The 17,739-nt window shown below is 37.0% G+C and overlaps 1 protein-coding gene across 6 annotated transcripts in view; it reads left to right on the top strand.

Moving 5' to 3' along the window:
* The window catches only part of INTS9 (integrator complex subunit 9), a 104,456-nt gene that overhangs the window by 22,819 nt on the left and 63,898 nt on the right, over positions 1-17,739 (top strand). For 3 of the 6 annotated variants that reach the window (XM_001493351.7, XM_014737801.3, XM_014737802.3), the window contains exons 2-3: positions 7,984-8,111; positions 16,689-16,749. In XM_001493351.7, the coding sequence (XP_001493401.3) occupies positions 7,984-8,111; positions 16,689-16,749 (189 nt within the window). The remainder of the gene's footprint in view (positions 1-7,983; positions 8,112-16,688; positions 16,750-17,739) is intronic. The other 3 variants (XM_023636231.2, XM_070261283.1, XM_070261282.1) reach the window with 1 other exon arrangement.

The following is a 17,739-nucleotide window of genomic DNA, read 5'->3' as shown; positions in this document are numbered from 1 at the left end:
GTATACAACTATGTACCAGGGGGCTTTGGGGAGAAAAAGGAAAAAAAATAAAATTTAAATTAAAAAAAAATCAATTTGCTTAAAGCATTTTTTTTAATGTTGTATTTGAATCAGAAACAGCAAAAGTCACTTCTTTATTCCTCTGCCAGGGAGAAAAGCAAACTGAATCTTTTTTCTTTTTGTTCATAGATCTCCACAGAGGACATATGAGTTGGTTAAATAGAGAAGGGAGAAAAAGAGGAAAAGCCTGGTGATGTCATTTACATCTTATTTCATTAACACTGTTGCCTATAAAAAACAACTCCTTCACAGTGGTATGCAACTCTCCCAAACAAGATTAAAGAACTTTTAGACATCAAACTAAAGGTTATAGGTTACATTACAGATATTTAAAGGCAGTTTCAGCTGTAAAACTACTTTATTGTGAGAGAATCCTATCACCTTTTTTTTGAATGGAATGGAAAACCCAACAAAAGAAAATTGCTATTTATGATGGATTACAGGCCAGTTTCATAATTTAATCTGCTAGGGACCTATTCAATCTACATTCTTATCAACTCAAAGTGGCTTTTAGAGCACATCATCTCTGCAATTTTTTTTTTTTTTTGGTCTCTGACAATTCCTTTCTGTAGCATGGCATGCAACGGTGGTTAAGTGTACTCTCTCTGGATCTCAATGTCCTGGGTTCAAGTTCTGCCACAGCCCTTACAGCTTTGAACTATGTGCAAGCTTCGTAATCTCTGTGCCTCATTTTCTTCATTTGTAAGATGGGAATATAATTCCTACCTGATGGTGTTCTTGGGAAAATTAAAGGAGTTAAATGTAAAATTCTTGTAATGTGCCTGATGCCTAATAAACACCGTATCATAATAGCTATGTATATTATAATTATTTTAAACAAGACTAGGTGAAAGGAGACCATATATGATGTTGTAGTCCATGGTTCTTTCTGGAAAAGATAGACTTATTCCCCAAAGCCAATTCACTAAAATTCAATGTGCCTAGTGACCAAATTACCGAGTTTACCAAATGTACTAATTTGCCTAATTCTTGTGGTATTTTTTCTTTATGAAGTTTACAGTAATTCATGTTGGTTTTGAAGATTTCTGAGAGGTTAAGTTGGCTGGTTGTCATTTTGTCTTCATAGCAACTTTTTAAAATATTGGATTTGCTGAAACCTGAGGTTATAATGTGAGTCTTCTTAGTAATAGACGTAATATTCAGAAACACATATTTCAAAATCAGTTACCAGAAATTCCCAAGAGCTGTGTACCATGCTGAAAGGAGTGCTAGAAGAATATTATTCACTTGCTCATGAGGTTGGTAAGGAAGAGTGTCTCTGAAAGGAGCTTGGGCCAGTACTTTGAGAGTGTTGAAAGTCGGATTTGTATGCTCCCCTATATAGGATAGATATTCAAGCTGAGACATCATCATAAAACTTGATCTTAGGGTGGTGATATTTCTTGACAACCTGCCCCAACCTGTTCTGCATAGAATTCCCACAGATGGAGCCCCACCAAAGATGGACTTACCATCCAGAATTTTAAAACAACAGTAATGAAATTGACCATGAGTTAGAATCGGCAGGCATAGCAAGACTCTCAGGCACTTCAGACAGTTGTACAATCTGATGGAGATTCTAAAATTAATATGTTAAAGTGACTAAAGACATATATGAAGATATCAAACCTATGAAAAAAACGAGATGATATTTTTCTAAAAAAAGAAAACTAGAAATAAAAAACAGCCATTGAAAAGAAAATTTCAGTACTTGAAATATGCTATCTAAATATGCTATCTAAAGAAAGAATTAGCAAACTAAGAGCTGAGGAAAGTATCTAGAATGCAGTATATAGAGCAAAAAATTAAAATATGAAAGGATAACATAGTCAGGGAGATGGAGAGTAAAATGAAACATGACAAATACATTTAATAGACATTCCACTAGGAGAAACTAGAAGGAGGGAGAGAGAGAATATTCAAAATGATAATGGCTGACAGTTTTTTGAACAGTTGTGAAAGATGAGTCCTTATATGTTAGAAGCATAAACCAAAAAAACCGAAAAGTCGTATCTATGTACATCTCAATGAAAGATCAGAACCCAATGGCAAAGAGAAGCTTTTAATAACAACCTATAATGGAACACCAGTTAGACTGGCAGCAGATTTCTCATCAGCAATAATAGATGCCAGAAGACACTTGGATTAATATCTTTAGTGTTCTGAGGCAGTTTGCTGCCATATAATTCCACCACCATCACTGTTGAGGAGTAAAGTCAAAATTAAGAAACTTACAGACCAATCGTGACTAAGAGTTTACCTTTTGAACACCGTCTCTGAAGGTGGTGTACTAAAGAATGTATTTCAGGAAGAAAGGAATTGAACCCAAAAGGAAGAAATGGACTACAAGGATTGATGAGCAAAGAAGTTGGTTAAAATGTTGGTAAATCATTATTAACTGTGAAAATAGTGTAAAATAGTTCACTGACTCTGCATTACTATTGTTAAGACACATCTTTCTTTTATTTACATAGCACTGAGAAAAAAACATTGAGCGTTAAACTATGGTACAGTAGTTTAGTGATGGAACTGATCAGTACACTAATCTGTCCCACTAACTTCTCTTTCCTTTGAAATTTCTTTCATCTAGTCCGAGGAATGTGGCAATTGCGTTTGTGTGCATTGCTTTGAATGTGATATGGAATCCTATTGTACATAACTTGATTACAAAACATAAACACATGAGACAATGATTCACCAAAGGAAAAAGTGGTGTAGCTATATTATTTTGAAATAAATCTAGAAATAGATTTTAAGACAGAGAACATTACATAATGATTAGAAAAACTGTTCATTAGTAAAGATCCTGACCCTCGTGTCCCTAGCCATGTAGCCTCAAAATGTATGAAGCAAAATTTGACAGAATGACAAGAGAAATTGGCAACTTCTTCTCTCCTAAGTCTTAAGTAGGTAAGGATATAGGAGATTTAAATAACTCAACATACTCTGTATGCAACAATTAGGTGATATATTTTCAATTTTCGTGGACACTAGATCATTTTTTAAAAATCAACTGTTTACAGTGTACGTGGTCACAAAGCAAGTTTCAGTAAATATCCAAAAATTAATGTCAAAATTCTATTCTCTGACCACAATAAAATTAAGAAATCAATAACCAAAAGGTGATCATTACCACCTGTATATTTGGCAGTTGAACCAAACACACGCGCACACACACCACACAACACACTCATACTTCTGAGTAGTTTGTGTCGCAAAGAAGAAATCACAGTGAAAATTACGTAGTATTTAGAAATGGATAAGTTGAAAACACAATATAAACTTGTAAAATGCATTGAGAGCATCATTTAGAGGACTCTTTGTAGCCTGAATGCCTCTTTTAATCAGCTACACATCCAACTGCAGAAATTTTAAAAATCATAACAGATAAAGCTTAAAATAGAACAATAGAACTGAGAACAGAAATTAAATAGAAATTGGAAAGCAAAGATATATTTATGTTACTAATAATTGAATAGTTGGTTATGAACTAAAGGAATAAAATATTTTAAACTGTAAAGGGAAAAAAATTAAATTAATAGAAAAGAAAGCAGTGCATTGCTTCTCAGAGAAATGTTATTGTATAGTAAAAATGGCACATTCCCTAAATAAATATATATATTAAATGTAGTCTCCATTTACATCCTTGGAAAAATGTTTTTTTAAGAATTGAAGTCTAGTCGCTCTAAATTATTTGAAAGCATTACAAAGTATAAACTTTACACCATTGGGGGTGAAAATAAAAAACATAACCAAAAAAGACCAGTGGACAAAATCCACTGTGGATAAGAGATCAATGTAGGACTATTTGCGCAAACGGTATTTTCAGAGATCAGATATGTTTGTCACCATAATAGCTATACTGCAGAAGTGTGTCAGTATCAAAAGGAAAGCAGCAAAGAAAAGTAAAATATGGGTAGTTGTTAAACCTAAGTAATGGGAGTTTATTATGGTAATTTTGCTTTTATGTTTGAAATTTTCCATAATAAAATTTTTTTAATGAAAGTAGCAGAATGGGAAAGATATGTACTAATTATAACTGATAAAATTTTTATCCAAAAAATATAAAGAATGCTTATATATGTTAAACATGTAACTTCTGAAACCAGATTCCATTCATTCAGTGGAAAAAAGAGATCAGCAGGCACACGAGAAAATATAGATGGTAAATCATCACACAGAAAAAGCCTGCAGCTTTGTTAAGTAGAAATAAGATTAACATGAAAGCATTACTATGTGCTTGTTAAGCTAGGAAAAAAATTTTTAAACCTGTTGGCTAGAACATTCACTTCTGTACTTGCTAGTGAGTCTAACTTCCTGGAAGGCAAACGCCATAGCAATAGACAATATTTGTAAAATTGTTCATTCGCTTTACCTAGTCTTGTGAGACACAAATGTCTAAGACGTTAGTGAATGCTACTGTAGAATAGAATTTCTTCCCTAAAATGCTGTAAACGATTGCCCCCAAATTTAGGTGGCCTCTTCAGCCCCTCAATGATTTTATAACTATAGCAAATGAACAGTGAGCGCATGCCATGTGTCAGGGGCTGTATCCATTCATTTAGTCCTCACAGCTTTGGAGGCTAGCTTCTATTACCACATCTTACAGATAAGGAAACTGAGTTTTTGTGAAGTTAAGTAACTTTTCCCAAATCACACATTAATAATGAGCATAACCAGAATTTGAGGCCAGGCAGTCTTACTTCAAACCCCTTGCTTTAAATCATTTCTCCAAACTGAGTTTCAAAATTAAAGCTATTTATCAAGTAGTTGACTTTCCTGTTTAGGACCATTTGGTTGCTGCCAGATAGCTACTACTAATATTACTGCTGCATTTTGGTATAGATTCTAGATTGTTTTGATCATAATGCTGATGGGAATAAGCGGTGAAACAGATCTGATACATTACTGACGACACTGTAAATAGGTACAACCTTTTTTGGAAAGCATTTTGGCAGCATATTTCAAGAGCTATAAAATGCTCGTATTTTTTGACCTATTTAATACCATTCTGGGAATCCTCTAAAGAAATAGTCCAATGTGGAAAAAGCCTTAAGCACTGCAGTGATCATCATAGCCATGTTTGTAATAGAGCCCCTGGAAGCAGCCCTTCACCAGTAAGGGAATGATTAAACGAGCGATGGTGTGTTTACTTAGGCAGCCAATAAAATGAAGTATAATGCAACATAGACAAAGAAAACATAGTCATGTGTTTTAAAAGCAGCATACAGAGTGGTATGTGCACTAAAATTACAGCTTTTACAAATTATGCAAAAAGAATAGAAAAATGATTGTGGGTCATATTTTCTTTCTGCTATTTTTTGAATGTTTTGTAATATAGATTTATTTCTAATTTTAAAATTAAAATCACATTATTATTTAGTGTTTTCATACCCCTCACTAGATTATAATCTGCTTGCCGATTGCAGGCAGCATGTTAGAAACATCCAAAGAGCGACCCTGGGGACAGGCAAACTTCAGGAACCTTGCAGGTGCCTCATTTGCTAGTTGTGTGAACCTCAACCGGTCACTCCGTGCCTCAACAGACAATTAACTCACAAAGTGAGTGGTGCAATTTGGGAAGCCTGAGCGGGATCTTTGGAGACAGGGGACCTTGCTATGTGTCTGGCTTTTCTCAGACAAGCCTCTCAAACTGTATGAAGCTCAATTTCCTCATCCATAAACATGGAGCTAGTGAGATCAAGGTCTGCCACTCTTACATGATGCTCTGAAACCATTTCTTCCATTCAGTTATGGCCCTTATAAAGCGTCCCTCACCTTTATCCTTGGATGACAGGAGCAAATGTAAATTCTTTCAGCTAACTTCTTTGGCCTGAAATCTTTTGAGTAGCAGCTTTTACACGTCCATCTTCTGTCTTCTGGTGTAACTTGTTATCCATAGTTTAGTGTTAAAGACAAAGGTAAAGATTTTGTCATTCAGTGTGGCTGGCTAGATTTTCAGTTTTGTTTTAATCATATGTTTTTTCTAATTATAAAAATGTAGTAAATGCTCATTGTCATACATTTGAAAAATATAGAAAGCTGAAAGAAGTAAATTACATCATAATCTTTCCACCCAGAAATAGCCATTATGTACATTTCTCTTTTTTTAAGTTTTTTTTCTGAATATCTGATTTGTTTTAAAGGAGAAATATAGGAAATCTCTTATTAGAACATTTGTTTGGGGTAAGTTTAACATGATGCTTTCTGTTCGTTTGAGATAGTTTATCTTTAACAAATAATTCTTAGATGGGGACCAAGCTAGCAATAGGGAGCCAGATGGAGGACGGGGTAGGGATATCTCTGCCTTAATTGGTAGGAAGATTTCTTCTGTATTTCTGATACCTATCAAAGAATGAACTTATGTAAAGTATAATTACCCAAATCATGCTTCCTGGACTTTTGTAGGACAATTACAATTTTAATAATTTGTACTGTTTTCATCATAAGTAACCTTGTATACATTCAGACCGTGAGTTATTTTGTTTGTTTGTTTGCTGATGAAGATTTGCCCTGAGCTAATATCTGTTGCCAATCTTCCTCTATTTTTTGTATTCAGCTGCTGCCACAGCATGACCGCTTATGAGTGGTGTAGGTCTGCACCTGGGAGCCCACCCCAGTCTGCCAAAGTGGAGTGCGCCAAACAACTAGGCCACCGAGGCTGGCCCAGACCATGAGTCTTGAATTTTGGTTAGGAAAATAGAATCCTCATACATAAATTTGGAATAAAGAAGCAGCTTGCAAAATACCCACAGTTTCTTGGCTCTTGGCCTTATCATTTTTAGAACATGCTGTTTTAAAAAATCATCAGTCCCTGTAATGTCCTCTGGAAAAAAGTAGGAAATTTATTCAGTGACAGAACCTACAGTGCAACAAATACCTGAAAAGACAGCCCGAGCTACCATGGCCGTGTGGAGCCAGGCATTGATGTCGCATTACCCTGAGTTGTGCTGGACCTGTCCTTAAATCAGAAAGAAACAATGTACTTGCTGAGGGATTCAGAACATTGATCCCTCTATTTTCTGGGCTTTGCTGTTCACAGGAAGCTTCTACAAAATGACTTTAAGTGGGAGAAAAGCTCTTTTCTCTCTTCTTTCATTTCTTTTCTTCAAAACAGCAATAGAATTATGAAAGGTGACAGGATACATCCCATATAAATAATTTTCAGTGTAACGTATCTGTCATCCCCACAATACTGAGGACGACATGAGCAATGTTCGAGGTCAGTGTATTGTCTTGCCTCATCACTCTCCTTTTAATGCGCCATTGTGGCTTGTGCCCCTTTGACTTCTGAGGCCCGCTGCTGCAGGCAAGAGATTCTTGATTGGTGGGGAGTACGTGTCCCTCACTCCTGCTTTGTATTGCACATCAGGGAAGTCACTTGTCCTTTTGAGTCATTTCTTCTGACAAGGCTGAGCCATAACCCCTTCCAATGTTTGTTGTTAACCCTTCCCAACCATTTCATCTTTGAGGAAAGTCACTTGACTCGTTTATAGGAAGAGAAAACCTAACCTATAGCACAGTTTGAGGATCCAGCTTAGAATTTAATTGACTTCCACAGCTTTGGGCAGTACTTGGGTATGATGGGATAGTGGAAATTTGCAAGTGTCATGTGAGAGTGGAGCAGACAACTATAGCCCGGAACACTTCTATTTAGAATAACTTTGGACTCTCCAAAACTGTGCTCACCTAATAAATAACTTGGTACCCTACAAAAAATTGGGTATGACATGAAATTTGGAGTATTTTAACTGCTGGGCTAAGTGGTATCCAGAGCTATAAAAGGGAGGAAGTCACGTAGAATGTTAGCTCAATTTATATGCTGCTCTTATCAGAGAAGATGATCAGTTTTACTTAATTCACTGTACTTTTTAGGCTTTTTCTGCAATTGATTATTGATAAAAATGATTTAATTTTTTTTAGTATTGCCTGTCGGGGCACCCAACCTTACCATGCAATGTGCTCAAATTCAAATCAACCACCATTATGTTGGACTGTGGACTGGACATGACTTCCACCCTCAATTTCCTTCCTTTGCCACTTGTTCAAAGGTACGTGCTGATGCATCTGTGACAAAATGAGCTTTTGTTTGCTGAAAAACGGTATTCATTAGCATAAAGATTACTGGTACCTTGTGTGTTGTCCTAAGTTTACTTTATTCCCTTAAAAATGTTCTTCATCAAAATAATTTCCTTTGGCTAGGTTGATGGAAAGTGTTGTATTGATTTATTGATTGACTTCTTTATTATAACTTCTTGTGAGCTTCTGTAAAATGTTCCTGCAACTGCTCAGTGCAAGTGAGGTCATATATATTTCATCTTTCTTGCTAATTCATATGAGAGCTGATAAATGGTCAACTGATGAGCCCAAGAATTCAATTTTAGAATCATTTAACTGCCTTTGCAGGGACTTGACATCATAGAGCCCAACATTTCTCTTTGGTAGGTATCTATGCATTATTTTCATACTAGTCAGCTGTAGATATTATAGACTCATATATGAAGCCAAAGTCCGTGTCTTAAAGCAGTTAGATCACCCCAGGCCTACAATCAGACTGTTTACTGTTATAAAGACCTCGTCTAGGAAATTGGTTTTCCCAGCTTGCTGTTATTTAGAAGCAGCAATTTATAAGAGAGTGGGTGAATTTTAGAAGCAAATATACTCCCAACAGCAAAAAGTGATAACCATGTGCAAGAGGGGAGACAGAAAAGCTATTTAAAGTAGATTTAAGAGCTTGAAAGTGTAGCAAGCTAGGTAAACCAACTAATGTATTTCTTTCACTGCTGAAAACATCACTGTGTGCGATGGTTTTTCATAATGATAACCCTGTGAACCATCTAGAAAAAGTATAATTAAAAATCAACCATTGAGGAGCCGGCCCCACGGCCAAGTGGTTAAGTTCGTGTGCTCCACTTCAGCGGCCCGGGATTTGCCAGTTCAGATCCTGGACATGGACCTAGCACCACTCATCAAGCCATGCTGAGGCAGCGTCCCACATAGCACAACCAGAAGGACCTACAACTAGAATATAGAACTATGTACTGGGGGACTTTGGGGAGAAGTAGAAGAAAAAAGATTGGTAACAGATGTTAGCTCAGGTGCCAATCTTTAAAAAAAAAAATCAACCATTGATTTTTTTCTGAGATAAAGGATACAATAAGGTGATGGGGATAAAGTCAGAGATAATTGCAGCTTATAATTTATGCAAAGCTAATAAAATTCAGTTGTAATCACACCCAGCACCTAGAAATAGATTTACCATCCATATATATATATATTTACAAGTAACTGTAGGCATTGTATGTGTTTCTCTACAAAAATGACTGACAGGGTGTTTCTTATTAGAATAGCCTGATATTATTGTCTGTTTCCCCCCAAAGATTAAAACGTTCATTCTTTGGTGTTTATTAAGAATCTGCACTGCACTGGATCCAGGGATACAGACATGAACAAGAAAGCTTCCCCTTCCTCGTGGAGCTTACAGTCTGTTAGGGGAGAGAGAATTACACAGTTGAAGATTTCGTTATACTTGTGTTGAGAAAACAGCTGTATACTTGTGGTAATTGCTAAAAAAAATAAAATACAAGATACTATGAGGGTTTCTAAAAGATGGCCTACTTGGCTCTGCGAGGTCTTGAATTATCTAGGTGTTCGAACCTGACTTGGGCAGACAGTCCTGGCTACGTTTTCCCTTTCCTGCTCATTCTTGTCTTTACCTGATTCTCTATTCTCACAGCCCTGGCTCAGCGTTGGAATCCACTTCCACTCTCTCTTGCCTTTGTCATTGTTTTCTCTCAGAGGGAGGTTATAGTAGTGGGATGATATATACTAGTGGGCCCATATAGTTCGTTACAAAGTGTCGTCTTTTGCTCAGGCCAGAAACCTTGAAGATAGACTCTGTTGAAATAGTATCCCCAGTGCCTCCTGTCCCCTAATCCTGCTTTATTTTTCTTCATAGCACTTATCATTACATTATATATAATATTTCTTTATATATTGTCTGTCTTCGCCACTAAGGGATGTTTTATAAGGGCAGGGATTTTTTTGTTCTCCGTTGTATCCCCAGTGCCTAAGATAGTTCTTAGCGTGTGGTAGCTGCATGTAGCTTGGCGTGTAGTAAATAATTGTCATGTGAATGAATCCCTTTATCTTCTCTGGACTCTAACCTTTCTTACCTTCTCAGAGTCATTGCATTATTAGTTGTAATCTTTCCTCTATCTCAAACCTTTCCATCTTGACTCACTGCTTCCCAAATTATACTCAGTCGCTTCTAACTTAAAAAAATTTTTTTTTACCTTCTCTGAACTCCACTTTCCCCTTCAGCATTCCTAATTCCCTCCAATCTGTGCTTGCCCACACCACCCACCAGAACACCTCTCACCAAAGTCACAAATGACTTCCATCTCATTAGCTGTTATGCATATTTGTCAGTCCCAACCCTACTTCGATCATCATGCATCCTTCAGCAGCACTTGCCACCATGATCATGCTTTCCTGGTTTTCCTCTTACTTCTCTGACTCTTCGTCTTCTGTTTACTTTGGAGAGTCATCTTCCTCTAATGGCCTTCACATATCAGAATTCTTCAGTATCCAGTGCTTGGCCTTCAGAGTCTCCACCAAGGAAATTTAATAAATGCTCAGGGCTTCAATAACCATCCAAACAATAACTTACTAATGTGTATCTTCAGTTAATTTTCTTCTGAGTTCTGGATTCATATATCCAAAATGCCTACTGAGTTTCTCTCTTTGGATGTGCCTTTGAAGGCACTTCAGAACTCATCGTGCCTCAAGCTGAATTCATGAGTAGACTTGGTGCAGAAGAGGAGCGCAGACCCTCCCAGAACTGGTTTTCCCCCAAGTACCCTATCTTAGTGAATGGCATCCTGTTAGAAAAGCCATAAAATTGGGAGTTAACTTCGTCATGCCCCTCTTCCCTGCTTCCCGCATTCAGTCTTTTATTAAGCCTTGTCGTTTTTACCTTCTAAATGCCTCTAGAATCCTGTCACTTCAGTGCTGTATTCATCATCATCTTTTACAGGTATTACTGCTAAAGCCTCCTAACCAGTTTCTTCAATTCTGATCTTGCCCCTGTCTGAATCCAGGGTCATTTTTTGTATAACTTTTTATTTTAAAATCACTTCAGGGGCCGGCCCAGTGGTGTAGTGGTTAAGTTTGCATGCTCTGCTTCGGTGGCCCAGCGTCCACTGGTTTGGATCCCAGGCGCGGACCTAGCACGACTTATCAAGCCATGCTGTGGCAGGCGTCCCACATATAAAGTAGAGGAAGATGGGCACAGATGTTAGCTCAGGGCCAATCTTCCTCAGCAAAACGCAGAGGATTGGCAGCAGGTGTTAGCTAGGGCTAATCTTCCTTAAAAAAGAAAAAGTCACTTCAGATTTACAGAAAAATTGCAAGAATAGTACAAACAACTTCCAGTTACCCTTACCAGTAGTTAACATTTTATCACATTTGCTTTATTATTTTCTCTTTACATGTATGCATATAATTTTTTTCTGACCCGTTTGAAAGATACAGACATCATACTCCTGTACCATCAAAATACTTGAGTGTTTACTTTCTAAGAATAAGGACATTGTCTTACATAACCATAGTACAATAATCAAAATCAGGAAGCTTACATTAATACTATACTTGTATCTAAGGTGCGTGCTTTATTCATATTGCCAAAGTTACACCAATTCATATTTCACTATAATTCCTTTTAAAGCAAAAAAGAAAAATAACGATACTGGTCCAGGATCCATTCCAGATCACACGTTGCATTTAGTTGTCATGTCTTTAGTCTCCTTTAATCTGGAAGAGTTTCTTAGTCTGTCTTTTGTGACCTTGTCATTTTTGGAGTACAGGCTAATTATTTTATATAACATCTTTCAATTTGGGTTTTTTGGATGTTTCCTCATGATTAGGTTGGGGGTTTTTTGGTAGGAATACCGCACAAATGATTGTATGTATTATCAGAAGCCACAGGATGTCAATTTTCTCCAAAATCATCTTTTAGAAGTACAAGTCTTGTCTCTTATCTGTTTAAAACCTTTCAGTGGTTTTTCATTGCTCTTAGGATAAATACCAAGTTCATCTTGGTGTATTAGACATTATGCCTACCCTTCTAGTATCTTGCTCTTTGTTTCCTTTCAATTTCGAAGAAATCTTATCTCCTGCTTGGGAGCAGTCACACGAATTATTTCTTCAGCCACGAAGGCTCTTCTCCCCCTCCCACATCCTACTTTCCTTAGCCTGCTTTGCAGGAGCTTCTCTCTCAGATCATGTATCACTCCAGTTTCTATATAGGAAGCAAATAAAGATGACATTCTAGTTGGATGAGGGGGAGAGAGTATATGGAACTCTCACTGAAATTTCGTTTGAATAAACTTTTATGTAAGATGTCTATGCCATGACTGGTGAGAAGGACTGGAAGAAAGTACTGGGCCTTGTCACTGTCTTCTTTCTTTATTCCCTCTAAACCCTGCCCCTTGAGCTTTCCCTTGACTCTACTGCTGTCCAGGTCTCCACTCAATCATCATAGACCGGAGAAGTCTTTTTTTTTTTTTCGCTGAGGAAGATTCACCCTGAGCTAACATCTGTGCCAATCTTCCTCTATTTTGTATGTGGGTCGCCGCCACAGCATAGCCGCTGACAAGTGGTGCAGGTCCACACCTGGGAACCAAACCCAGGCCACCGAAGCAGAGCACACCGAACTTAGGCCACAGCGCCCACCCCCTTGGTACTTTGTACTATACTGCTTCATCATTTTTAACATCTTGTTCTCTGTTTGTGTGCCTGCTTGATGTGTCTGTCTTCCCTACCTCCTTAGGAGGAGAGATGTGTTTTGCTCACAGTCATATCACCAGCACCTGAGTACTTGACACGTAAATAAAATTCATTAATGAATGAGTAAGGATGAGTTCCTCGTTCTCCTACAATACTACACCAAATGATGAGTCTGTTCCCTGTTCCCTCTTTCTGGAAAGACCTCCTCCATCTTTACTCATAACTCCTCTTGCCTGCTTTCCACACCACCGCACAGTGTGTAGTGTCAAAAGTGTCCTTTCTGTGTGTAAACCCATAACACCTTCTGCTTACCTCTGTCATAGGTTTTATTCTATTCTGTTTTAATTGATGTTCATTATCTCCTTATACTAGAATGCAAACTAAAATGCAAGGATTATTTTATTTACTGTCATATCCCTATTCTTTGCATACTTTGCTCAAAGTAAGCTTTTACAAATATTAATATTAATATTATTGTTATTATTATTATTATTATTATTCTGGTGAGGAGGTAGCATCCATTGCCAGTCTTCCTCTTTTTGCTTGAGGAAGATTGTCCCTGTGCTAACATCTATGCCCATCTTCTTCTGCCTTGTATGTGGGATGCCACCACAGCATGGCTTGATGAGTGGTGCATAGGTCCATGCCCAAGATGTGAACCTGCAAACCCTAGGCCACTGAAGTGGAGTGCACAAATTTAACTGCTACACCACCAGGCCAGCTTCTATAAATATTTTTTGCATGAATGAATGTAGTTATGTCTCTTTCATTATTATTGTTGTTATTAATTTTTTTTGAGGAAGATTAGCCCTGAGGTAACGCCTGCCACAAATCCTCCTCCTTTTGCTGAGGAAGATCAGCCTTGAGCTAACATCTGTGCCCATCTTCCTCTACTTTATATGTGGAATGCCTCCCACAGCATGGCTTGATAAACAGGGCATGGGTCCACACTCGGGATCTGAACCGGGAAACCCCAGGCCACTGAAGCAGAGTGTGCAAACTTGACCACTATAACAGTGGGCCAGCCCCTCATTATTATTTTCTGATTATAAAAGTAATACATTTCAAACTAGGAAACTGGAAAAATTAAAAGTATAAAGAGAAAATGAATATCCTGTTCATTCTACCTTTCACAGTTTTTTCTAGGTGGTAGATTACTTTTAAATGCCTTAGGTTATTTATTTATTTATATATGGGAATATTTTACCTATTTTTTAAAGAAAATAAATACTAAAAAAACAGATCTTGTATACATATGTTTTTTCTTGACTATAACATTTTTAATGGCATCCTTTTTTTCTAAGAAATTATTGTTAAATAGTGGATGTAAAGATATGTTCATCTATAATCATAATTCTAATATCATCACCTCCCATATTTTATTAAAGTAGGTGTCTGTGGAGAGACTTATGTTTCCTTGTTTAAAAAACTTACACAAATTTCATAATCGTTAATAGCAAAGTAGTAAGTCCCTTCCCCTTTGGTAGTTTAAAGTTTACTAACTCTTTGTTGCTTAGTCATTAACTCATTGGAAGTCAGTAACCAATTATTTTCATCTCTATAGTCAGCATTCCTTTGCCATTTGGTTACACGTTTCCGTCGCCCTTCATCTTTGGCACTGTTGTTATAGCATGGTCATGCTGTGCTTTGAGCGTTCAGTCCCATCTACTTAGCTATTTCTCATATCCAAAATAACTATGGGTGTTTCATAGAAGGCTTTGATGTTATAAAAAAATGTTTAGCAGAAGTTAAAACCACAATACCTGAAATTTTTACTTTTTAAAAAAACAATTATTCTCTGATAAAGCAGTACACCATTTCTAATCATTTGTTGAGGACAACTAACTGCATCAGTCATCTGTAATTTGAAGGCTGATTTGTTTAGCCTTTTTACCAGTATTTTGTGAAGGGGAACACACAGATGCATGTCCTTTGATCAGTTCTCTTTGTAAAGGGAAGCGGATATTTACACCCTCATTTAGAGAGTTAGCGTGCATGAAATGAGAACAGAATTCACATTGTCTTGTCATTACACTTTTTTTTAGAATTTTTGATTTTATTTATTTATTTATTTATTGTTTTGCTGAGGAAGATTTCACCCTGAGCTAACATCTGTTGCCAAGTTTCCTCTTTTTTTGTGTGAGGAAGATTAACCCTGAGCTAACATCTAATGCCACTCTTTCTCTATTTTGTACATGGGTCCCCACCAGAGCATGGCTGATAAGTGGTGTAGGTCTGTACCTGGGATCCAAACCTGCGAACCTGGGCCACCAAAGTGGACTGTGCCAAACTTAACCACTATGCCACAGGGCCAGCCCTTAGAATGCTTCGTTTTTTAATCTGATCTGATAGTAAATTTATTTTTCAGGAAGTAAGAAGTCTATAAGTGAAGACATATATGTGACTATGAAATGAGATAGGAATTAAACAGCTAACTATTAATAGCATATTTTTCTGAGAGTTTAGAACAGAAAAATCCCAGAGTTAAAAAAAAAAGTTTATTTGTATAACTTATACCAAGCAAATTTGATTCTCCTTGTAAAGTAAATTTCACTCTCAAGTATGAAATCCAAAATTCTCACTTTTTTATTAGTAAAGGCAGAATGTAAACAGGAGAATCTAGGCAAAGATATGGTATGTGGGACTCTGTTGTACCTATATTCTTACAGCTTTTCTGTAAGTTTGGAATTATGTCAAAATTAAAATTACTTCAAAAATTCTCACTTTTTTTCTAAAATTAGATGCATGTATATTTATTAAGGTTTTTAACCTTTCCTAGAAGATTGACAAATATTCACAAAATAAATTTGTGTTTCTATTTCACTTTTGTACCTGTCACCTAATTACAAAGTCAGAATTTGATAAAATTATTTTGGGAAGAGGATAAGGGACTATACATTAATTTGCTTTCCGATTGGAGTCTTTTAATCGCACCCCCATACTTTGCCCTTAATTTTTACTTCACAGACTAATTTTGTGGTGAAGTGCTAAAATCCTTTTGCTCTCCAACTTGTTCTCCTCATGTGCTTTTTTTCACACATTACCTTGGTCATTAAGTTTTTCTTTTTACCAGTATTTTTTTTCTCCTGAGTTATTTGCATTTTCAGCCTCCAGTATAATTCTTCTGGTCAACTAATAGCACACAGTTAAATCCTAGGATTACCAGAAGTGAAGGATTTCTGAATCTAGACTTTTATATTGTCACATAGATGTGAAATTAACCTCACCTTCTAGAAATTATTCACTTAGATATGGTGTCATTTTGTAACACTCAGGAAAACTAGCTTCATTTTCCAGAATTGGAACCTCAAGCCATGGGTGACAAGTGACTAATCCATTTATAAGCAGTGAATCTGGAATACAGACTTGCCTAGAGTTCAGGTATTTTTATTTGCGGGATTCTGGCTGATAGACAGCTCAGTGTTCTCGTCAGAGCACCTGACCCCTCTGAGTCTGTTTTCTCATTCATAATATAGTGCTCGCAGTCACCCTCCCTCGGGCTTGTTGTCAAACAAGCAAGGTGAAGTTGAGGGCAGTAACTGGAAAACTGTAAAATGCCGTAGTGTCTCATCTTTCTTTTTTCCCTTTATTATTCTGCATAGCATTTTTAAAATTTTCCCAATTTAGTGCTAAATTATTTGGCTTTTTAATGTTCCATTGCCACATAGTTCTTAAGCTTGATACAACATGGTTATTTTTCATCTTTTTGATTGGTGTTTTGGATGAGCATTCCTGCCAGTAATTTCCAACTGTTTTTAAACTTATGCAGACAGTACAGTCATCATGAAATAACTGAGGATTATAATCTATTTAGGGTAATTTAATCTTTTGTTTTGCAGTCCCAGGCTGTCTAATCTTCCCGGCTGGTCCCTAAAGGATGGAAATGCTTTCTTGGACAAGGTAATGATTAACTGAAGTGTATCTACACCAGTGGAAAGCCTTCTTGTCATACCGGAGACACCTGTGGGGGACTGGAATTGGCCACCCCAAGATATGTCTCTTTGGCACGAGGATTATTTTGGGCTGGTTACTTTTAAAAACTGCAGACAGAAAAGAAACTCTGAAAAGTAGAATTTACTTACCCTTTGTTAAGAGACATTTACATTGTAAAGGAAATCGTCTGTAAAGGTGTCTCCCTCTCTATAACAGGAAGAAGGGGGGATGAGCTTATCTCTGGAAACTCTCATCAATGTGGAAGGCAAGGACTCAAGTCTGCATAATAACCTGAGTCTTGTTTACTGTACTTGTGTGGTAATCTCCCATAATCAACTCCCCCACCCCCAACATCCTCCTTTGTCTTTACCTGAGTGTGGGATTTAAGGTGGTGGCTTCAGCCATTTTGGCGAGTTGCTCAGGTTGCCTGAGCATCTCCCATGTATACATGTTATAAAGCTTTGTTTAATTTTCTCCTGTTATTCTGTCTCGTGAATTTAATTTGTTCTCCGGCCAGAAGAACCCAGAATGGGTAGAGGAAATGTCTTTCTCTCCTACACAGCCTATAGTAATGTGACTGATGGATTCGTTTTTTTCCCCATGTATTCTCCCTGAAAAATCCCAAGATCAATGTAGGATCTTCAGTACTTGGTGATGATTGTTTTTAGAGCCTTTTAGGGAATCTCAGTGATCAGACACTAGTCCAGTTTTCGCATGTGTAAAAAATCTAAGAACTTCTGCTGCAAATACATTTTATGATCACAAAAGAAACTGTTATTTTTAGAAATTGCAATGAGAGTTTCGAAGGTGATGCTTATTAGTGAATTCCATCCAGCTCTTTTCATTTTGAGGCTGCACTGACTCTATGATGGAAGGAGTAAACTTTTTTTTTTTGCTAACTTTAAAATCATCACATATGTGAGTGTTAAAGTGCTTCTGTCAGGGGTCAGATCAGGA

The sequence above is a fragment of the Equus caballus genome, chromosome 2, assembly GCF_041296265.1.
Source record: "Equus caballus isolate H_3958 breed thoroughbred chromosome 2, TB-T2T, whole genome shotgun sequence".
Classification (NCBI taxonomy): Eukaryota; Metazoa; Chordata; class Mammalia; order Perissodactyla; family Equidae; genus Equus; species Equus caballus.
Note: the sequence above shows the minus strand (reverse complement) of the source record. Positions and strands in the feature narration are given on the sequence as shown.